General features: G+C 33.2%; 1 protein-coding gene across 4 annotated transcripts in view; it reads left to right on the forward strand.

The window, feature by feature from the left end:
• ADAM2 (ADAM metallopeptidase domain 2) overlaps positions 1 to 25,023 on the forward strand; it is a 136,626-nt gene that overhangs the window by 80,085 nt on the left and 31,518 nt on the right. For 3 of the 4 annotated variants that reach the window (XR_007457984.1, XM_049631466.1, XM_049631468.1), the window contains 4 exons: positions 5,468 to 5,648; positions 10,261 to 10,359; positions 10,460 to 10,655; positions 21,050 to 21,155. Coding sequence is in view for 3 of the 4 variants with exons in the window: in XM_049631466.1 (XP_049487423.1) it covers positions 5,468 to 5,648; positions 10,261 to 10,359; positions 10,460 to 10,655; positions 21,050 to 21,155 (582 nt within the window). In the remaining variant the exon portion in view is untranslated. The remainder of the gene's footprint in view (positions 1 to 5,467; positions 5,649 to 10,260; positions 10,360 to 10,459; positions 10,656 to 21,049; positions 21,156 to 25,023) is intronic. The other variant, XM_049631467.1, reaches the window with a different exon arrangement.

Genomic DNA, 25,023 nt, shown 5'->3' on the forward strand with positions numbered 1-25,023 from the left:
GTGCTGTTAGATTTTGTATTTGGGATTTTTCTTGTTTCTTGAGATAGCCTGGATTGCAATGTATTTTCCTCTCAGGACTCCCCTTGCTGCATCCCAAAGCGTTTGGATTGTTGTATTTTCATTTTCATTTATTTACATATAATTTTTAATTTCTTCTCTAATTTCCTGGTTGACCCATTCATTCTTTAAAAGGGTGTTGTTTAACCTCCATGCTTTTGGAGGTTTTCCAGACCTTTTCCTAAGGTTGATTTACAAGTTTCATAGCATTGTGGTCTGAAAGCATGCATGGTATGATCTCAATTCTTGTATACCTATGAATGGCTGTTTTGTGACCCAGTATGTGATCTATCTTGGAGAATGTTCCATGTACACTCGAGAAGAAAGCATATTCTGTTGCTTTGGGATGCAGAATTCTAAATATATCTGTCAAGTCCATCTGATCCAATGTATCATTCAGGGCCCTTGTTTCTTTATTGACCGTGTGTCTAGATGATCTATCCATTTCTGTAAGTGGAGTGTTAAAGTCCCCTGCAATTACTACATTCTTATCAATAAGTTTGCTTATGTTTGTGAGTAATTGTTTTATATATTTGGGGGCTCCTGTATTCGGCGCATAGACATTTATAATTGTTAGCTCTTCCTGATGGATAGACCCTGTGATTATTATATAATGCCCTTCTTCATCTCTTGTTACAGCCTTTAATTTAAAGTCTAGTTTGTCTGATATAAGTATGGCTACTCCAGCTTTCTTTTGACTTCCAGTGGCATGATAAATAGTTTTCCATCCCCTCACTTTCAATCTGAAGGTGTCCTCAGGTCTAAAATGAGTCTCTTGTAGACAGCAAATAGATGGGTCTTGTTTTTTTATCCATTCTGATACCCTATGTCTTTCGTTTGGAGCATTTAGTCCATGTACATTCATGTTATTATTGAAAGATATGGGTTTAGAGACATTGTGTTATCTATAGTTTTCATGCTTGTAGTGATGTCTCTGGTATTTTGTGGTCCTTGCAACATTTCACTCACAGAGTCCCCGTTAGGATCTCTTGTAGGGCTGGTTTAGTGGTGGTGAATTCCTTCAGTTTTTGTTTGTTTGGGAAAACCTTTATCTCTCCTTCTCTTCTGACAGACAGACTTGCTGAATAAAGGATTCTTTGCTGCATATTTTTTCTGTTCATCACATTGTAGATTTCCTGCCATTCCTTTCTGGCCTGCCAAGTTTCAGGAGATCGGTCTGCCACTAATCTTATGGATCTCCCTTTGTAGGTTAGAGCCTGTTTTTCCCTAGCTGCTTTCAGAATTTTCTCTTTATCCTTGTATTTTGCCAGTTTCACTATGGTATGTCGTGCAGAAGATTGCTTCAAGTTATGTCTGAAGGGAGTTCTCTGTGCCTCTTGGATTTCCATGCCTGTCTCCTTCCCCAGATCAGGGATGTTCTCAGCTATGATTTGTTCAAGTACACCTTCAGCCCCTATCTCTCTCTCTTCTTCTGGAATTCCTATGATATGGGTATTGTTCCATTTGATTACATCACTAGTTCTCTAATTCTCCCCTCATACTCCTGGATTTTTTATCTCTTTTTCTCAGCTTCCTCTTTTTCCATAATTTTATCTTCTAATTCACCTATTCTCTTCTCTGCCTCTTCAATCCGTGCTATGGCCCCCTCCATTTTATTTTGAACCTCATTTCTAGCATTTTTCAGCTCCTTATAACTATTTCTTCATCCCTTGATATCTGTAGCAATAGATTCTCTACTTTCCTCTATACTTTTTTCAAGCCCAGCGATTAATTTTATGACTATTATTCTAAATTCTTGTTCAGTTATATTGCTTAAATAGTTTTTGATCAATTCATTAGCTGTCACTACTTCCTGGAGTTTCTTTTGAGGAGAGTTCTTCCATTTTGTCATTTCTGGTAGTCCCTGCAGTGGCTCCAAACTGCAGGGCACTTCTCCTGTGCTGTCCAGAGTAACTTGTGTTGGTGGGCGGGGCCACAGTCAGACCCGATGTCTGACCCCAGCCCACTGCTGGGGTCACAGTCAGATTGGTGTGTACCTTATCTTCCCTTCTCCCAGAGGCAGGACTCACTGTGGAGTGGTGTGGCCCCTGTCTGGGCTACTTGCACACTGCCAGGCTTGTGGTGCTGCTTCTATGGGATCTGGTGTATTAGCTGGGGTGGATCCGTAAGGTGTACAGGGGTGGAAAGGGTAGGCTTAGCTCACTTTGCCATTGGTGGTCCCATGCAGGAGGGGACCTGCAGCCCCAGGAGGGAGGCCGACCCGGCAGAGGGATGGATCCACAGAAGCACAGTGTTGGGTGTATGAGGATTCATTTTCCTCTATGTGGATCCCCTGGTGGTTTCTTTTCTCAGAGCCTCTTTCCTGTGGGCAGCTCTCAACCACCATTTATGTCCTTCCTAACCTCTCTGGTGTGACTTATTCTCTATATTTATTTGTGGAGTTTATTCTGCCAGGCTTTGGATTGATCTCTGGTTTCTTAATGGGATGTGAGTGATATCTAGTTGTAAACATGGGATGGAGTGAGCTTAGGGTCCTCCTACTTTGCCATCTTCACAAACCAAAATTCCACTTATTTTTTTTTAAGTCACTGGGATCTCTAGTGATATTACTTCTTTTATGTCTCATATAATTTGTTATTTTATTTTCTCTTTTTTTTCTCAATCTCTCTAACTTGGGCTTTATCAAATTAATTGATTTTTAAGGCTATATTTTAATTTTATTGACTCTTTATCATCACTTGTCTAATTTCTTTTCTTAACTTTATGCATACTTTGGGGTAAACTAGATTTTTTTGTTTTATTTTAATTTATTTTGAGAAAGACTGAGAGAGAGAGGAAATGTGAGCAGAGGAGGGGTGCAGAGAGAAAGGGACAGAGAGAATTCACAGGCTCTGTGATCATAGCAATGTGAGGCTGAATCTCACCACCATGAGATCATGACCTGAACTGAAATCAAGAGTTGGTTGCTAAACTGACTGAGCCATCCAGGTGCCCCTCCCCTAGATTTTTAATGTGAAAACTCAGATATTTTATTTGAAACTTTTTTTCTTTTTGTGTAAGCCCTTTAAAGCTGTACATTTCAGTCTAACCACAGCTTCTATTGCATATCATACATGTTGATATTTTGTGTTTCTTTTTCATTTAGTTAAAATATTTTAATTTTCTTTGTAATTCCTTTTGTCTAGCAGATTGTTTTAGAAGTATTTCAGTTGATTTTCAAATATTCGTGGATCATCTAGATGCCTTTTTATTTTTTATTTCTGATTTAATATTTATTGTTTTTGGATGTACATATTTTGAAATTTATTGAGACTCATTTAATGATAGTAATTATTTTTATCTTTTGTTTTCCATTTTTGCTTGATTATCTCTATGCTGTACAAACTTCACAGTAAGAGAATGCGTTGAAGTGTTGTATTTGTTTTTAGTTACTAATTGAAGTGCCTCTAATAATTTCCTCAATGTTATATTAGAAGACAGATTTTATTAACTTTGTTTCTAATGAGTGTTGCTTCTTCTAAAAAATGCAAATATTGAACACATGTTTTGCTTATGGATTAAGCAAAAGATGATCTATTCTAGTACCATCCACCTCAATGTAATGAGAACATTGCATCCTGCTATCAATGCTTTGCAATATTGTGGTAAGAAAATGAATGTTTGAAATGTCATTAAAACAGCAATATCCTGATTGATATCTGTATTTATTGGGATGGAATTTGTTTTTAGATTTAAATGTAAGTTCAGAAACCCCGAAGTAATAACAGCTTAAATCAAGGATAAGTTATTTTTATTTTGGGAAATTAGAATTCTATTAATTGCATGACATTTCACAGTATAATTTTACATTGATTTCTACACAGTGACTTTCATATCCAGGATCATAATAGTTCATAATGGAAGCTTTGACTACAATAGTTAACCAAAATTATAGTCACCAATAGAATAAAAACCTGGCTGTCAACACTACTTTCTATAATTTAAATTTATGGTTTTGTTTTAGGCCAATTATCTGACCTTTATATAGATGTTATCCTAACTTTACAAAAGGCTAAGAAATGTAGACACTCACAAGGAAGCCTTGTATTTGACTGAAAACCAGAAGCTCAATTATCAAGGAAAAATGAGAGAATGGAGAATGAGAACATCCAGCAAGTGTTTGCTAAGACTCAAGCTTCAAATTAATTGTCTAGTTGGATATAATTATGACTGATATTTTCTTTCTAATGACAACACTCATTTATACCCAGAAGTGTATCCCTTATAAACGAGTTCACGCATAGTAAACACATCTTACATTGCCTAGTTTTTAGTAATGTTCTATCATTTCTCCTTTTGGTTTTTGGTATTTAGATAGAAATCATCTGAATTTTTGGCAATGTAATAATAAATCAATTATTTGTGGTTATTCTAATGGTAGAGTATGTTCAATAGGGTGTGACCTCCAAAAAATTTAAAAACCCTAATTTTTTCATGATCCTCATGTAAATAATATTTCCCTGTGATAGTCCAAAGGACTAGGGTTTGAGTCTATTGTTGTAAAATCCAATAAGTTCATATTAGCTATATCTGTCATCAAATTATAAATCTTTATGAATATAACTTTTTCATGTATTAATACTATTCAGAATAATAAAAGTCACAATGCAACATCAACAAAAGAATGTACTATTTATAACAGATAGTTTATTCCATGGACTCATTTATTTAAAAAAATATATGTATATGTATATATATATATATATATATATATATGCTATATATGTGCTAGAGAACAAAATAGTTGGAATGCCTTTTCTCCTGGAGCTAAAAAACTAGTAGGGGAAGATAATGAGTAAATAATTAAATAAATAATAGTTTGGTTGTTGATAAATATTAAAGAATAATAAGTGTCACTAAAAGAATAAAGATGTAAGGGGATGGTATTTTAGATGTGGGTTTAGAAATGTTATCTCTGAGTAAAAAGTTGGTATTGGACTCTTGAGTTTAGGTGATATATTAGGGCTATAGGCACCAATATCTGAGCTGTCAGGTATAGGTGTTATTCAAAATATGTACTTCAGGATTACCTATGAATAAATATAGATAAAGAAGTGAAAAGCTCAAAATCTTTTGTTAATACAGGATATTATAATATTTAGGGACCATGAAAGGAAAAGGAAGCAACAAATGAAATAGAGTACTTTGTGAGGTAGGAAATGTAAGAGAAAACAATGTCATGAGTGAGTGTAATATAAGAACCAATAAAATTCCATCATTTATTGCTAACTAAATATTTAATATAAATTCTTGCACAATTGACTTCCCTTGTACAGAAAATAAAATTTTGACACTAACAAAATTGAGCATTTTGACTGTTGTGGAATACTATTAAATAGCTTTATTCCAAGTCTAGGCAATTTATGAAGTAATACTTAACATAAAAATTTGAAGTTTGACATATGTTTAGTCATTCCAGTGGTGTGAAGATCTTTAGTAACTGCAGCATGGAGGATTTTGCAAATTTTATTTCAAAGCCAAAGTCTCAATGTCTTCAAAATCAGCCACGCTTAGACCCATCATACAAATCTGTGGTTTGTGGTAATGGACAAGTGGAACAAGGAGAACAGTGTGACTGTGGGAGTGCAGAGGTTAGTACTACTTTGGAAGATATGCGTGAAAAATTATAAATAAATTTTTATACTGCCATTTTCCCTAGGGAATCAAAATCACTTTTCTGAAAAAAGTTTAAAAGGCATATAGAAATTTTAATAAACTGATAAGTGCACTTATATATCAGTATATGCATTCAGTGGTTCATAGATTATCCTTACAGATGATTTTCAAGATCATTAATTCTGTAACTATGTTGACCTAGGTTTTTCACTTTCCCTCTTGAGTGTGTTCTTCCCTAGTATAGAAATACCTCAGAGCTTTGTGGGTTTTGTTCCAGACAACCAGAACAAAGTGAATATCACAATAAAGTAAATAAAATGATTCTTTTTGTTTCCCAGTACATACAATTATATGCTTATATTATCTTATAGTCTACTAAGTGTGAAATAGAATTATGTCTGAAAAAACAAGGTACGTATCTTAAAAATACCTTATCACTGAAGAATGCTTTCAGCAAGTCATAATCTCGCCTTAATGCTGATGGCTGCTGACTGATCAAGGTGGTGGTTGTTGAAGGTTGGAGTGTCTGTGGCAATTTCTAAAATAAGATGGCAACGAACCTGCCTGCATTGAACTTCTTTCATATTGGGGTCAATCATCTCAAACTTTGCTGCTGTTTAATCAACTAAAATTATATAATCTAAATCTTTGATTGTCATTTTAATAATCTTCACAGCATCTTCAGTGGGAATAAATTCCATCTCAAGAAACCACTTTCTTTGCTTAGCCATTAGAAGGAACTCCTCATCTGTCGAAGTTTTATCGTGAGATTTCAGTGATTCAGTCACATCTTCAGGCTTCATTGCCAATTATAGTTTTCTTTCTATTTCCATCACATGTGTAATTACTTCCTACACTGAAGCCTTGACCCCCTCAAAGCTATTCATGAAAATTGGAATCAACTTGTTCCAAACTCCTGTTAATGTTGGTATTTTGACCTTTTCCCATAAATCATGAATGCTTTTTATGGCATCTAGTATAGTGAGTCCTTTCCAGAAAGTTTTCAACTTACTTTGGTCAGGTCTGTTAGAAAAATCACTATCTATCGCAATTATAGACTTTGATCAATGGGCTAGAAAATGGATGTTGTGTTAGTAATCATAAAACAACATTAGTCTCCTTGTACCTCCCCATCAGAACTCTTGGGTCACCAGGAATATTGTCAATGAGCAGTGGTATTTTGAAAGGATTCTTTTTTTCTGAGCTGTGTTTCTCAACAGTGGTCTTAAAATATTAACTAAGCCATGTTGTAAACAGATGTGCTGTCATCCAGACTTTGTTGTTCCATTTATCAGGTACAGGCAGAGTAGATTTAGCATAATTTTTAAGAGCCCTAGAATTTTTGAAATGGTAAATGAGTATTGCCTTCAACTAAATGTCATAGCTGCATTAGCCCCCAACAAGAGTCACCCTGTCCTTTGAAGCTTTGAAGCCAGATATTACTTTCTCCTCCCTATCTATGAAAATGACATCTTTCAATGGAAGGCTATTTTGTCTACATTGAAAATTTGTTGTTTAGTGTAGCCACCGTCATTAATTATCTTAGCAACATCTAAATAACTTGCTACAGCTTCTACATCACCACTTGCTACTTAACTTTGCACTTTTATGTGATGGATACAGATTCTTTCCTTAAACCTCATGAACCAACCTCTGCTAGCTTCAGACTTTTCTGCAGCCTCCTTATCTCTCTCAGCCTTCATAAAATTGAAGAGAATTAGGGCCTTCCTGTGGGTGAGACATTGGCTTAAGGGAATGTTATGGTTGGTTTGATCTTCTATCCAGACAACTAAAACTTTCTCTATATTAGCAATAATGTCATTTTGCTTTCTTACCATCCATGCATTCATTGATTTTTAATTTCCTTCAAGAACTTTTCTTTTGCATTCACTACTTGGCTAACTTTTTGGTGTAAGAGGCCTAGCTTTGGCCTCTCTCAGCTTTCAACATGCCTTCCTCCCTAAGCTTAATCCTTTCTAGCTTTTGATTTAAAGTGGGAAACATTTGACTATTCCTTTCACTTGAATTAGGCCAATTAATAATCCTGTAATTTCAATGTTGTTGTGTCTCAGGGAATAGGGATGCCTGAAAAGAAGGAGCGAGGGGAGCAGTTCATCAGTGGAACAGTCAAAACATAATTAAGTTTATTGTCTCATATGGACAATGGTTCATGACACTCTCCAAAATCACAATAGTAACATCAAATGCCACTGAAAACAGATCTCCATAACAAATATAATAATGAAAGAATTACCAAAATGTGACACAGAGACTGTTGGAAAAATGATGCTGGTAGATTTGCTCAATTTAAGGTTGCCACCTTCAATTTGTAAAAACAAATAAACAAACAAAAGTGATGTTTGCAAAGTACAATGAAATGAAGCATGATAAAATAAGGTAATGCCCACATTTCTTCCAAGCTTAATATCTGCTGGCATTCAGGAAAATAGATACAAAGTTTTCACAATTCAACAGAAAATGAGGCATGCTTGTGGCTTTGAATATTTTAATGTAGGTCAATATTTAAGTAAAAAAATGTTTCGATCATTCACAATCAACAAATGCATGTTCTCCAACCCACAAAAATCTTAGATAAAGCTGCTTGATTCGAGGGAGGTGGGAAGACTAGAGATAAAAGGAATGCACTAAGAGAGAGACAGACAGAGAGAGAGAGATTGTGAGACTCATAATGGGTGTATGGATGTGAGGAAATCAATACATGAAAGGAGTTCAGTGTTCCCTACAGCAATAGCTGAGGTCATGAATGTGTACTGTCCCCAATATGAAAGTGAACTTTTATTTTTTATTTATTTATTTATTTTTATTTTTTATTTTTTTTCAATATATGAAATTTATTGTCAAATTTGTTTCCATACAACACCCAGTGCTCATCCCAAAAGGTGCCTTCCTCAATACCCATCACCCACCCTCCCCTCCCTCCCACCCCCCATCAACCCTCAGTTTGTTCTCAGTTTTTAACAGTCTCTTGTGCTTTGCCTCTCTCCCACTCTAACCTTTTTTTTTTTCCTTCCCCTCCCCCATGGGTTTCTGTTAAGTTTCTCAGGATCCACATAAGAGTGAAACCATATGGTATCTGTCTTTCTCTGTATGGCTTATTTCACTTAGCATCACACTCTCCAATTCCATCCACGTTGCTACAAAAGGCCATATTTCATTCTTTCTCATTGCCACGTAGTATTCCATTGTGTATATAAACCACAATTTCTTTATCCATTCGTCAGTTGATGGACATTTAGGCTCTTTCCATAATTTGGTTATTGTTGAGAGTGCTGCTATAAACATTGGGGTACAAGTGCCCCTATGCATCAGTACTCCTGTATCCCTTGGGTAAATTCCTAGCAGTGCTATTGCTGGGTCATAGGGTAGGTCTATTTTTAATTTTCTGAGGAACCTCCACACTGCTTTCCAGAGCGGCTGCACCAATTTGCATTCCCACCAACAGTGCAAGAGGGTTCCCGTTTCTCCACATCCTCTCCAGCATCTATAGTCTCCGATTTGTTCATTTTGGCTGAAAGTGAACTTTTAGATACCTAGTTGGATGACGTGCTTTTAAGAAATTATTTTCCAGTACCCACTTGTGTTTTTCTTGTTTGGGTCTAAATGGAAACACTTTGAAAATTTTTAGTAAAAATTGACAATTGTGTATCTTAGTTCTATTAATTATAATATAATTGAGCTAGTTCCTGTGATATAACTTTACTCTCTGGAATCCCGTATGGGTAGCAATAACAATAACATTGATTAGGCAGAATAGTTCTGGAAAATAGTTCAAATTTAGTTTGCCCTAATAAGTATTTGGCTATAACTCATATTAAGACTACTGAAATCCATGACTTATTTTTGTGTAACTTATTGAAATTTTTGCCCAATTAACCCTATTCCAAATCCCTGACAATTTAAAAAGTGTGTGTGTGTGTGTGTGTGTGTGTGTGTAAACATTGTCTCTCCAATCTTCTCTATTCTTATCTGTTGCTTTAAGTGTAATAATAGAATTTTTATAAACAAAATCACATGGATGAATCATAACATTAATCAAAGCATAATAAGATATGGATGAATCATAATTTCAGTCATATTTAGAAATATTATTTTCTAACTCTTTGCCTTTAGAGAATAAAAGTAAGTTAAACTTTGAACATCCCATAAAAGTTATAGACTTATTAAAACACAATAGATTCATAAAGGCTGATTAGGAACTAGTCACTATAATGAAACTGATAAATCATAGTTTCCTTTTATTTTATGTCTTGTATTTAACTATCTGTTTGTCTACAAGAGCCAGAGAGCTTGATGTTTTGGCTTTGGTAGACTCAGAGTTTCAGAAAAATCCTACTACAGTATAGTCAAACCTACTCTAGGGATAGAAAGAGTATACAGAATAGCAGAGTAGTAACCAATAAATATGTGTTAAGTAAATAAATAAGTGGCTCTATTTTTTTTTATGCTTGCCAACATGTAATTTAAGCACCTATCTGTATATTAGATAATATTCTGTCACCATTAAAATATCTATCTAGTGTGAGTAAAAGTTGGAAGGTACTTCAGAGCATTTGATTTTCCTTTCAGGATTGTGCTGCTAACTTAAACTCATGTTGTGATCATACCACATGTACATTAATAGTTGGTTCAACTTGTGATATGGGTGAATGCTGTAAAAATTGTCAAGTAAGGTCCTTTTAAATTTTTCTGAACAAAGTCATCTTTTTTATTCTATTCGTATGTTCACATTCTGCTTTATTCAATATTATTTACTTCATTCCATCAGTATTTGGCAAAAGGAGAAATATGTAGACCTTCCTCTGATGAATGTGATCTCCCTGAATATTGCAATGGATCATCTGCAACATGTCAAGATAACTTTTTTATTCAGAATGGGCATCCATGTGGAGAGAATCAATGGCTTTGTCTGAATGGAAGTTGTATAAGTGGGATAAAACAGTGTGTGGATTTATTTGGTGAAGGTATTTATTATAATTTTATTTCTCTTATATGTGTTCTTCTGGAAACCAAAAAGAAGTAGATGTTGATACATAATTGTGATTTAAAAAATAATGTAAGGGCCTCCTGGGTGGCTCAGTTGGTTAAGTGTCCGACTTTGGCTCAGGTCATGATCTCACAGTTTGTGAGTTCGAGCCCAGCATTGCGCTCTGTGCTGACAGCTCAGAGCCTGGAGCTGGCTTCAGATTCTGTGTCTCCCTCTTCCTGCTCCTCCCCCGCTCACACTCTGTCTCTCTCAAAAATAAACATTAAAATTTTTTTTAAAAATAATGCGATTTTTAGTATACACACACACACACACATATATCTTAAAAGGATTATAGAAAAAAGTTAAGGAATGCTGTAAAAAATATCAGACAAATTGTCTGGAATTAAAGGTATGAATTATTTCCACAAAATAATAAAGGAAAAGATTCAAAGTCTATGGGCTTTTCATTTGAGAAGGAAAAAAGCAGACTGAATATAAGTTACACTTCCCTCTCTCACTCCATATCCATAGTTTTGTTAGTAAATACAAAATACATACATATGGCTGTGGACATTAGAGGATCATAAATATAAATCGGCATATGAGTAGAATTTAAATCACACATGCAGATACACACAGCCAGATACACACATTCACACCTGGGCACTACAAGGATAGTTTATGAAAATCACAAAAAGGAGTAATGAGGATCCAGTAACTATCAAATAATTGAAAGATGATGTGCACTGAGTACACATGGTACTAAATATACATGGAATCATTTGCTGAAGAAGATGGAGACAGCAGCAATGGCAGCAGCATTTTATGTCTATATCAGAAGTAAAAGAGTGATTGACAGAGGAAATATTTAGGATATTCATATAAATAGCCAAGTGGCTCAACCTTTTCTCAACTGTAATGGGTAATTGCCTACTTTAATTTCTGTGTAAAAAGGAGTTGCAAAGTAATGATCAACTCCAAAAATGGACATACAATGACATAGAATGACTATTGGTTTGAAGAAAGGCAAAACAAAGATATAAGGACAGAAACATAGAATGGTAAAGTGCTCTCCCCAGGAACTGGGTGATTTGAACCACAAAGGAAATTTTGAAGAAAGATATCTCTATCTCTCCATCTCTCTGTCTCCTCTCTCTCTCTCTCTCTCTCTATCATCTCTCTCTATATATATATATATCTATCATCTATCAATTATCTATCATCTATCTATCTATCTATCTATCATCTATCTATTTACTATCACTGATCTCTACCTATCTCTTATCTCTCTCTATCTGTATCATGTCTTCCTTATCATCCATATCATCTATTTATTTATCTCTATCTACCTACCTATATATGCATACAGATAAAGAAAGAAAGAGAAAGGGAGAAATAGGAAAGAAAATCTTGATCTGAAAGGAATACTGGTTAAAATGTAAAAATAAGCATATTGGTTAGATCATTGAAAAGGTAGAACTTCTGTTTCAGCTGGCAGGTAAAATTGTGAATTTCACCCAATGTTAAATACATAGATTAAAAAAAAAAGTATGTGAAAGCACACATTTGAACTCATATAATTTGCTTTCCAAATCTATTTCTGTAAGGGCTGATTGTGAATGATGTTAAAAGCAAAAAGGGAGGGGCGCCTGGGTGGCTCAGTCGGTTAAGGGGCCGACTTCGGCTCAGGTCATGATCTTGCAGTCCGTGAGTTCGAGCCCCGCGTGGGGCTCTGTGCTGACAGCTCAGAGCCTGGAGCCTGTTTCAGATTCTGTGTCTCTCTCTCTCTGACCCTCCCCTGTTCATGCTCTGTCTCTCCCTGTCTCAAAAATAAATGAATGTTAAAAAATAAAAATAAAAATAAATAAAAACAAAAAGGGAAACTAAATGAGGAGACAGAAGAATTAAGCAAGAAGAAATCATCATCATAGAAATTAGCAAAATTCATTGTTGGCTAAAAAACACATCTTTTAAAAACATATTTTAAAATATAAAGAATAATATGAAATGAAAGTTATTAGTATGTCAAAAATGTAAGTTGACCCCTAGAAGAATAAAAATGGAAAAAAAAATAGTTTCACCAGGAAAAAAAAAAAAAAAAAACAAACTGAAACAAAACTCAATCATTCCAATAAAATGCAGCACAAAAGAGAAATTAAAAATTAGCATTAGTCAAGTATTCATTTTATAATCCAAGCTACAAGAATAATAATAAAATAATTTGAAAATAAAAGCTTATAAAGGAGGAGTGCCTGGGTGGCTCAGTCGGTTAAGCATCCGACTTTGGCTCAGGTCATGATCTCATAGTCTGTGAGTTTGAGCCCTGCATCAGGCTCTGTGCTGACATCTCAGAGCCTGGAGCCTGCTTCAGATTCTGTGTCTCCCTCTCTTTACCCCTCCCCTGCTCACACCCTGTGTCTGTCTCTCAATAATGAATAAACATTAAAAAAATTTTTTTTTAAAGAAATGATTACTCACATGAAAGATGCTCAACATTGTTTGTCATTAAGGAAATTTAAATTAAATTAAATTAAATTAAATTAAATTAAATTAAAACAAGATACTTCTCCACATTTACTAAAATAGCCATAATTAAAAGACAATAGGAATTGTTGGGAGAATATGGCAAATCTGAATTCTTATGCACATGCTCGTGGGAATATAAAATGGTACAGATACTTTAGAAAGCAGTTTGGAAGTTCCTTAAAATTTTGAACCTAGCAGTTTAACCCCTGTTATATGCCTAAGGAAACTTAAAACATATGTCCCCACAAACCTTGTATACAAATGTTCACAATACCATTATTCATAATAACCAAAATGTAGAAACAACCCAAATGTCCATCAACTGATGAACTAGTAAATAAAATGCAGGATATTATTTAGTCAATAAAAATTAAAGAAGTGATGATATTTGGTATTTACCAATAAATTTTGAATAAATTTTGAAAACTTTATGCTAACCTAAGAAAGCCAGAAACAAAATACCACAGATTCTATGATTCCATTTATAGTAAGCATACAGAATAGGCAAATATTTAAGACAGAAGATAAATTAATAGTTGCCTAAGGTTAGAGGAGGGAGGCAGAGGATGAATGTATGAATGTAATTGTGTGTGTGTGTGTGTGTGTGTGTGTATTGTTTGACATATATCCAATTTAATATTACAGCATATTGATGACCACCTTTACTGTCACAACTTAATACTCCTGAATGCACTGCAATATGATATCTGCTAAAAATCGTGTGTTTTGTTGCTTCGTTGGTTGTTTTTAAACTTAAAAGTGTGAATGTTTCTCGATTTCCTCCTCTGTTCTCTTGGTCATTTTTCTCTACTTGTGCCAGTCTTATGCTATCTTAATTTCTCTCCATTTATATCTCAGAGACAAGTTTTGTCTTCTTCCTTTTGTATCTTCTTCATATGTGTTGGCTTGGCTTTCTTCCATATGAACTTAAGAACCAGATTAATAAATTAAATCATGCATTAATTTTAGTTGAATTGATATCCATGTAATATTGAGTTATTCTGTGGATGATCCAATGAGTATGAAGTGGTATCTTGTGGTTTTGATTTGCATTTACCTAAAGACTAATGATGAATATCTTTTCAATGTTCTTATTGACCATTTGTATGTTTGTTTGGAAAGATATCTATTTATATCATTCACCTATTTTTTAATTGTTAAATTCATGTTAAATTCATTTTCTTTTGTTGTCTAAATTATGTCATCACTTTTCTGATGGCCTCCTCTGAAATGCAAAGTTTTAATTTTGATTAGGTTCAATTTATTTATTTTTTTTGTATGTGCTTGTGATTTTGGTGTTATATCTAACAAAGCATTGCTTAATTCAAGGTCCTGATTTGTTTTTCCTGGGAGTTTTATACCTTTTCCTCTTAAATTTGGGTCTATAATCCATTTTCAGTTAATTTTGTATATGGTGTGAAAAATGGTTCAACTTAATTCTTTTAGCATGTGGATACCCAGTTATCTCAGCATCACTGTTGAAAAGATGATTATTCACCCATTTAAGTAACTTGACATCTTTGCTAAAAAAATCGCTTGATTGGAAAACAATTTATTTCTAGACTGTAAATTCTACTCCATTGATCTATACATCTATATTCTTATGTCAGTAGCACACTGTCTTGATTACTGTAGCCCTGTAGTTTACAAATCAAATGTGAGTAATCCAACTTTTTCTATCTTTTTAAGATTATTTTGGATATCCTGGGACTCTTGCATTTCTTAAATTTCAGAATCAACTTGACAATTTCTGAAAAAAAGTCAGCTGGAATTTTGATAGTAATTGTGTTGAATTACACATCAATTTGAGGTGTAATGTTATATTAACTATGTTATAGCTTAGAATCCATGAACATGGGATGTCTTTCCAATTATTTTTATTGTATTCAGCTAATTTTAATTAAATGTTTTATAGTTTTGTAATTATCAGTATACAAGCTCTACACTTATTTTGTTAAATATATTTCTTGATATTTTATTCTTTTTGATGCTATTATGTATAGGATTTTTTAAAAATTTCATTATTCATTACTAGTGTGGAGATATAAATTGACTTTGAATATTGAACCTTTATCCTGCAAAATTGCTAAAATTCTTTATTAGTTCCCATAATTATTTTTAATAGATAGCTAGGATTTCTATATATCATAAAATGTCTTAGGAAAATGGATATATTTTAATTTCTTAGTTTACAATCTATATGCCTTTTATTTTTTCTTCTTGGCTTTTTTTCCTGACTAGTATTTCCAATATAATATTGAGTAGAAGTACTCAGGGCATATATTATGATTTGTTCCTTATCTTAGGGGTTGAACTTTGAGTTTTTCATTAGTATGGATGATATTAACCATGGTTTTTTCATAATCCTCTTTATTAGGTTAAGGAAGTTCCATTTCAGTTTCCCTGTTTGTTAAGGTTGCTGGGTTTTTTTTTTCCTTAAATCAAGAGTAAAATGCTAGGTTTTCCAGTCCTTTTTCTGTGTCTATTAAGTGATTTTTTTTTGTCTTTTAGTTTATTGATATGGTGCATTACACTAATGTCTAGCCTTGTATTTCTGGAAGAGATACCACTTGGTCAAGTTGTGTTATCATTTTTATATTGATAGTTATGGATTCTTGGTATATGCTTGAGATTTTTTTCTTATTTTTATTGTGAAAAAATATACATGACATAAAACTTACCATTTTTACTGTTTTACAATTCACTGTCATTTTACAATTCACATTACTTTGCAAATATCACCATCATCCATCCCCAGAACTTTTTTCACTTTTCCAAACTGAAAATCCATATCTATCAAAGTTGATTTCACTGTTGATTTTCATGTGTAACTGTTTTTAACACTTTTATCTATATTTTCTTTTGTTGCCAATGCTTTTGGCATTATATCCAAGAAATAATTGCTAAATCCAATGTCAAAAAACTTTTCCTCTCTATTTTCTTCTAAGAGTTTTATAGTTTTTCGCATAATGTGTAGAGAAATTGAATTGCTATGTTGTACACCTAAAAGCAATGTAACATTGTGTGCAACTATACACAAATAAAAAAATTAAAGTTTTTATTTAAATTCCAGTTGTTAATATACAGTGTAATACTAGTTTCAGGTGTACAATTTAGTGATTCAACACACACATACAATACCCAGTGCTCATCAAAACAAGCGCACTCCTTAATCCTCAGCATATCTAAGAAAACGTTTTATGTTTGTAGCTCTTATATTTATGTGTCTAATCCATTTCATGTTAATTTTAGAATATCCTGTAAGGTAAGGGTTCAAGTTCATTCTTTTGCATGTGTATAATCAGTTTTCTTAACACCAATTGTCGAAAAGACTGTCCTTTCCTATTGAATGGTTTTGGCACACTTATAAAAATCATTAGACATATATGGAAGGATTTGCTTCTAGGGTGGCTATTTTAGTCTGTTGGTGTATATATCCGTATGTTAGTATACCAATGTACATGGTTTTGAATACTGTAGCTTTTGTGGTAAGTTTTGAAATCAGGAAGTATGAGACCTCCAAGTTTTTTCTCCATTTTTAAGATTATTTTGACAATTTCAGGACCTTGAAACTCCATACGAATTTTAAGATGGGTTTTTCTATTTCCGCAGAGATACATTGTTGGTGTTTTAATAGGTTTGCATTGAAGCTGTAGCTCACTTTGGATGATATTGCCGTCTTAATATTTTTCCTCCAAGTCATAAATATAGGATAGCTTTCCATTTTTGTGCTTTCTTTAATTTTCTTCAGCAGCACATTGTGGATTTCATTGTATAAATTTTACTTCACTTTGGTTAATTTTACTTGTAAGTATTTTTTCTTTTTGATGCACTGATAAATAAAATTGTTTACTTAGGTTTCTTTTGGGAATTTTCATTGCTAATTATAGAAATGCAATTGATGCCTTAATTTTTGTATCCTTAAACTTTGCTGAATTTATTTATTAGTTGTGTGAATGTGTGTGTGTGTGTGTGTGTGTGTGTGTGTGTAAAATCCTTAGAATTTTCTTTATGTATACAATCATGGCAACTATGAGCAGAGATAATTTAACTTTTTCTGTTCCAATTTAAGTTCCTATCATTTCTTTTACTTGCCTCTTGCTTTAGACTAGGACTTCTACTAAAATCTGGCATCCTTGTGTTGCTCCTTGTCATTAGAAGAAAAGCTTTCAATTTTTCACCATCGAGTATTATATTAACTGTGTTTTTTATAGGTGGCTTCTACTATATTGAAGGACTTTCTTTCTACTTTTAGTTAGTTAAGTGTTTTTATCATTAAAATGCATCAAGTTTTGCTTCTTGTGCATCAATTGACATGATCATGTGTTTTTTCCCCTTTATTCTGCTATTTTGGTATATAACATCATCCTTGTATTCCAGGAACAAATCTTACTTGGTAATAGAATATGCTAATGGTTTTGCTAATAATGCTTTAATATGCTCTAGATTTCAGTTTACTGGCATTTTATTATTCATCACTGTAGATTTTTTTAAAAGTTTGTGTTTAAATTCCAGTTAGTTAATATACAGTGTAATATTAGTTTCAGGTGTAAAATATGGTGACTCAACACTTCCATACAACAATGAGTGCTCATCACAATTGCACTCCTTAATCCCCATCACCTATTTAACCCCCCCCCCCCCCCACCTACCTCCCCTCAGGTAACCATCAGTTTGTTCTCTACAGTTCAGTTTGTTCTTGGCTTTCCTCTCTCTTTTATTTCCCTCATGTTCATTTGTTTTGTTTCCTAATTCTGTAGATTTCTTGAAATTTTAAGTCTATATTTGTGAGAGATATTGTTCTAACATTTTTTCTTTTTGAACTGTCTTGTGTTGTTTTAATAATCAAGTCACATTGAATGACACAAAAAGCATTCCTTACTCATAGTTTTGGGAACAATCTGCAATGTATTATATTGTCTGAAAATTTTGGAGAATTTACCGGTGAAGTCATCCACACTCAGCCTTTTCATTGTGGGAAATTTCCTGATTAATAATTCAAATTTGCCAGCTTTGTTGATCTTTTCAAAGAACCAAATTTTGGTTTTGTTGATTTTCTCTGTCACTTGTGTCTTTTTTATTTTATCATTTTCTTCTCTAATTCCTATTAGTTCTTTCCTTCTGTTCCTTTTATATTTAGAATACTTTTTTTCAATATCTTAAGATAAAATTCTAGGTTATTAATTTGAAATATTTCTTTCCTATTTTAAGCATTTACAGATATCAATTTCCAAATAGTGATTTCAATGTTTTTCATAAATTTCTGTATGTCATGTTTTTATTCCTATTCATCTTAAGTATTTTCTAATTTCCCATGAGATTTTTTTTTTCTTTGATGCTTTGGTTATTTAGGAGTGTGGTTTTTAATTACCATGTTTGTACATTCCCTAATGTACTTTTATTATTGATTTTTAATTTAATTCCATTGTATTCAGAAAACATAATTGAGTATTCAGAGAACATAATTCATATGATTTCATTTCTTCTCAAATTATTTAGACTGTTTTGGCCTCACATATGACCATTTTGGAGAATTTCCAAATGCATGGAGAAGAATATGTATCCTGCTCTTGTTGGATAGAGTGTTCTATAGATATGTTGTGGCTAGTTCATTTGTAGTGTTGTTCTAATTTTGTATTTCCTTCCTGATCTTCTATTTCTTCTGTCCATTATTGACAGTTGACAGAATGTCAGCTATTATTTTTACCTACTTCTTCCTTCAAGTCTGCCAGTTTTTATTTAATAGATTTTGGTGCTTTGTTCCTAGGGGATATGTTTGTAATATTTTCTGTAATATTTCTTCATGCGTTGACAATCTTATTGTAAAAATTCTTTGGTTGTCTTTAGTAACAGTTTTTTTTCTTATACTTTGTGTGTGTGTGTGTGTGTGTGTGTGTGTGTGTGTGATGTTTCTATAACCATTCCAACTCTCAGTGTTATTGTTCTGGGTTTTGTATTCCTTCATGATTGTGGATTTCCATGTCTGGTGTGGTGTCTCTCTCTGCCTCTCCTACTGGATTCTATGAGAGTTTTTTCCTTTGTCCAATGTGTAAGAGTTGCTTAGTTAGTTTTTAGTTTTTTGAGATGAAATTTTTCCATATCTAGCTGCAGATTTGGTATGTCTATGGGAGGAAGTGACTTCAGAATGTTCTTATGTTGCCATCCTGAAATGGAAACTCTATCCCTATTCACATTTTAAAGATGTTACTTTATTGTCATATTGTTTCCATATTTTCTAAAGAAAATCTGTCAAATTGTGTCTCTTTTCTCTTTAAGCCATCAAGATCTTCTTTGTTTTTTAGCAGTCTTCATGTCATATGTTTGGGTGTATTTGTGTATGTATGTGTTTAATTCTTCTTAGTGTTCTGTGAGTTTTTAGGAACACTGGTGTAAATCCTGTATTATCATACGGATTTTCTTAAAATTTCAAATTATATTCAATAACCTCTCCATAATTATTTCAATTTCTTTTTGGTATTTTTCTTCTTGCATGCTTATATCTTTGTAATTTATACAATGTATCATGTTCTGTTAACTATTTTAATATAGGTAGATATCTTTATATTTTTTCTTGAATGAAAAGACACATTTCTAGTTAAATTTTTTCATTGTCTTTAATTTTTGCCTTTTGAAGCCCTGCTTTCAGTCTAAAATTTTTTTACACAGATACTACTATTATCCATCTTTTTCTTCTGTTAAGTGTATGAAATGAGGAACTAATCATTTTAATTAAATCAGAAAGTGATATGTATTAAGTTTTGGTTAGAGATTAAATAACGTTCAGTCTATCTAGTTTACTGTTGTTTTTATGGCCATAACTCTTTAGGGTTTTCAACTGAGAATTGGTATATTTACTGAGACTCCTTACCTTAGCAACTATGTAACCACAACACAGAAACTGCAGAAAAATCCACACTGCTTTATGGAAGTCTTCTTATATTTTAATCTCCTGCTCTTCACACATTTAGAAGCAGGAAGGATCCTTGAGGCAGGGAATAAAGTATATGTTGAGACCTCTTGAGTCTCTAATTTTGTCACTATAACTATGAAGATCCTTCAACCTTGGCCTATTTTTATGTCCACCAAATGGCCTGCTTCCCTAGCTAAGCAATAATTTTGACTTCTCACCCATAACCAGGTTTAAAATGACCTCTGGGATAAAATAAACTGCTTATTTCCAGTTTACTAGAGCCTGTGGGAGTTTCAGCTGAGATCCAGATTTGTACCTGTGGATCCTCTTTTGGTGTGCCATTTTTCTTCAGCACCATAATGCAGTGGTTAAATCTTCCTATCAAAGATTTTTGATTTCATCTTTCAGCTACAATAGAACTAATGGATGCTATAATAAATAAGATCCATTGGTTGGATTTTATGAGAATTGAACATATTGTGTGCATGGATTGGATAGTAAATGTAAAAACTGAGACTCCAGGATTTTTTTCTAAGAAAAATATGAAAATATTTTTCTAAGAAAAATTAGAAAATATTTTTCTAAGAAAAATATGAAAAAATAAAATATTAGTTAGTGGTTTGCGTTGAAATGATATTTATATAAGTTAGGTTATTGACCAATAAGTCAACTTTTAAAGTTTCTTATACATTTATAGATATCTAGACTTATTAAAAATTAGAAGATAAACTGCACACCATGGTTAATTTTAAGATATCTTTTTGGCAAGAGTGCTTTCAATTTTTAAATATTTCATTGAAATTATTTTGTGTGATCTTAAATCTAGTTTTTTTTTCAATATGTGTTATGAGTGTATTTTGTATATTTTAAACCATATCAGAATTTTAAATATACTCATAAATTATTTTAAATTAACATAAGCTCAATATGACTAAACACACATTTTTTTCCAGGTGCAGATTTTGGTCCTGAAGAGTGTTATGCTCACCTTAATTCTAAGACCGATCAATCTGGGAACTGTGGTTCAGGTCCTTCAGGATACATACAGTGTAAAACTAAGTATGCTTTAAGAAATCTGAGAAACTCTATTTATTGCCTTAAATTAGAAAATACAACTAGATAATTAAGCTTATGAGTAATCAAAATATTACCTGCCCATGAAGTTAGACTATATTCAGTCAGTTATAAATGTCTTTAATACAGAATATCTGCACTACTTTTTCTCATACATCCCATTATCCCTTTTATTGTCCCGCAGAGTGTTTACTTTACATATATAGATACATTGATAACGTTAGTTAGAAGGACTGGTCATTTCTATTTTGCACGTTGTCATTTTAACTTTACAAAGTATGAGCATTCTTACAGTGATGAAAAGAAAATGTATGAATTTTTACTATCCGGTAAGTAAAGGACTGTGTTTAAGACCATGTGCTCTACAGCCATGCACCTTGGTGTCAAATCCTAATACCACTGGCTTACCTTCTTGTGTGAACTTGGATATGTGCTTCATGTTTCTGATATGCCAAATATGAATAGTAATTCCACCAACACCATTGGGTTACCATTACTATATATATTAGAACCAGAATGTTACTGCTCTTATAATATTTTATTTTGATATGATTTCAAATTTGGTTTGGTAGTAAAAGTAAAAATTCTGTAAAACATTTCTAGTTTGCATGAATCATACAGAGCCTCCCCATATACCTTCACCCAGGTTTACCAATTATTTACTTTTGCCCATTTGCTTTATCCTTCTATTTTTTCAACTCTCTTCTCTCCTCTCTTCAAAATGATTTTCCTAAACCATTTGAAAGAATATTGAAAACTATGCTTCTTTACCCATAAAAAAAATTATGTGTGTTTCCTGGGAACAAAGATATTTTCTTACATAGCTATAGTGTAGCTATAAAGCCATGTTTCACATTAGAACTTCTGGGGCCCTTAGGTGGCTCAGCCAGTTAAACGTCTGACTCTTGACTTTGGCTCAGGTCATGAACTCACAGTCTGTGAGTTCAAGCCCCAGCCAGCATCAGGCTCTGTCCTGACAGTGCAGAGTCAGTTTAGGATCATCTCTCTCTCCCTCCCCCCTCCCCCACTCACTCTGTCTCTGTCTCTCTCAAAATAACTAAATAAACTTAAAAAAAAACCTTCTTTAATTGTCTTAGGGAAGTATTTATGTCTATTTTGTCTTTTTCAGGAACAAATCCAGAGTCATATATTTGTTTGTATTTAGTCATAATGTATTTTTCATCTTTAATCTAGATATTTTCTTTGTTTTAATTTTTTTCTTTTCTGTAGTTTTTTTTTTTAATGCTACAGAGTAATTGTTTTAAAGATGTCCTTCAATTTGGCTTTGGTGGATATTTTTCATAGATTCATGCTATACGTTTTGGCATGCTTATTACTGAAGTGATATGTATGCCCTAGTATAATTTTTAAAAAGTACACGGAATTTTTTCTCAGTCTTGTCTATTTTAGGTTAAATTATATTGAGAACATGGACATATTCTGTTCCTCTTCAAATTTTACTTCACTAGGCTTAAAATTCATTGATGATTTCTAATTCCATTATTTACTCTGCCTATAAGCTAGAAATGTACAGTAGGGAGAAGTATTCCCTTCTCTATATTTATGTATTTGTTTATCTATGTGTTTATTTATATTGGTTCAGACTCAGCAATTGTTATTTTATTCAATAGTATAGAATACTTTACTGTTATTATTTATTGTGGTTCTTTTTCAAATTGTCTCAGTTTTGGCCACTGAGAGTCTCTTTTAATTGGCCACAGTGTTTGATAGGACTCTAAGAACTTCCAGATTTTGGGGGTGTGGCTCAGTTGGTTAAGCGTCTGACTCTTGGTTTCAGTACAGGTCATGATCTTATGATTTCCTGAGTTCGAGCCCCACATCTGCTCTGTGCTGATTATGCTGCCTGCTTGGAATTCTCTGTCTCCCTCTCTCTGCCCCTCCTCCACTCATGCTGTTTCTGTCTCTCTCAAAGTCAATAATAAATAAACTCAAAAAAAAAAAAAAGAACTTTCACATTTTTCTAGCACAAAATATTCTAGGCTCCTGTTATGCTTTTCCTGCCCCTAATCTGTATTTAGCTATTTATCCAAGTAGCCTATATTCCTTTTAGTAGAGAATAATATTAAAAAAATAAATATCTGGGCAACAGATGTGCTTACTTCCACTATTTTTTATTACCTCTGCACCTTCTCAGTCAACAGACCTAGAACATACATGTAATATATGCACATACATGTATCATACAATTATTTATTTGCTCCTTTATATCTCTGCATTTAAAACATGAACTTACAGTGATTATTTCTGATTATACACCATAAAGTACATTTTAGTACATTTCTCATATGTTCAAACTCAAATATGCAGAAGTTATTTGTTAAAAATCATGTATAAAAATTGCATTTACTGACTAAAGAAAACCTTCTAGTGATTATGATTGTATTTTCCTTTAATCATTGATCATTTTTATATTAGCTGCTATACAGTGCTTCTCTGTTAATTATGATATTTGAATCATATTGATATTGGTATCTAGGCATTTATTTGCTCCTTGGCTATGTCTTATTTCTTTTGGCACGTATACCTTTTTTTTTTACTTTATATTGGATACTATGAATAATACATAATGGAAATTTTTCATTCATTTATGCTTCCTGAAAGCAATAGAGTTTTGTTGTGGAAGGGATTTAACATAGCTGAACTCACACTATAAACAATACCCTTCTGTGAGTTGCAGTTGAAATACTGTTTATTTCTTTATGCCTCTTAAGATGCTTTTTATGAACTCCCTGGAGTCTTCACTGTACATGCTGAGTTCAGTGGTCAGACAAGATTTGTGGTGAAGTTTATGCACACTTCAGTGCTGAGCTCCTTTTAATTTCTGGGCACCTAATTGACACGAGGCCCATTTTTAGTTCTGCCATCTGATTATTTAAGCTAAGAGATGTTGGATATATCCCAATTCACAATATCTCTTGATATAGTTCCCATTGTTAAAGCTCAATTATCATACAATTGTTCCCTTTCTGGTTACATTACAGGGCCTTTCTCTCTCTCTCTCTCTCCCTCTCTTTCTCCCTTTCTCTCTCTCTTCCTCTCTCCCTGTGTGTGTGTGTGTGTGTGTGTTTCAATTAGAATTCCACCCTTACTGGAATCCTTAGTTTATTACATGCAGCAATCAGTGAAACTATCCACTACGAGAAACGGTGGGGCATCTTGGTTCCAGAGTTTGAGAGAGTTTTTATAGAATTTGGGTTTGTTTTAAGTGATTTTCAATTGGGTTTGAGGAAGTGGATCTTTCTTCTGAATTTGATGCTTTCAGAAAGTAAAGGTATGATTGAGTATCTCAATAAATCTTACATATGAAGAAGAAAGATTGGAGAGAAGTTAAGCTGTAACTGATAATGAAGCAACAGCCACTCATATTAGCTGGATGAGACGGATGTTTGATAATTTTGTTGTTTGGAAAATGTTTATGTTTTGTCTCTCTATGTTCATTCATAATTTATGGAGCAGGTCTGTCTTTTCTTGATGCATCATGACCACAGAGTGACTTGGCTTAAAGTTGATATTCCTAAAATTGCTTATATTCAACAGTTAAGCAGAAGATCTAGCTGTAAGTACAAGTCAGTTTGCATTAACTCTAATACTTTTCTGTTAATATCTTCACCTGAATGTCAGAGGATGCTTTTTGCTTTTTCATTTCCCTTTTTTGCCCAAAGGCAGACAAAGTCAGGCCATAGAAAATTGCTCCAAGTTACCTATATTTTTGTCATTGCTAAGATTTTACCGATTAGGAAGTTATTTAGAGAATGTGGTATATAGTTGGGCTCATGTTAGTCTCCCCTGTCACTTTTGCTGCAAGATAATTTGTTGAATTCTCTGATGTATC

Source organism: Panthera uncia, chromosome B1, assembly GCF_023721935.1.
Source record: "Panthera uncia isolate 11264 chromosome B1, Puncia_PCG_1.0, whole genome shotgun sequence".
Lineage (NCBI taxonomy): Eukaryota > Metazoa > Chordata > Mammalia > Carnivora > Felidae > Panthera > Panthera uncia.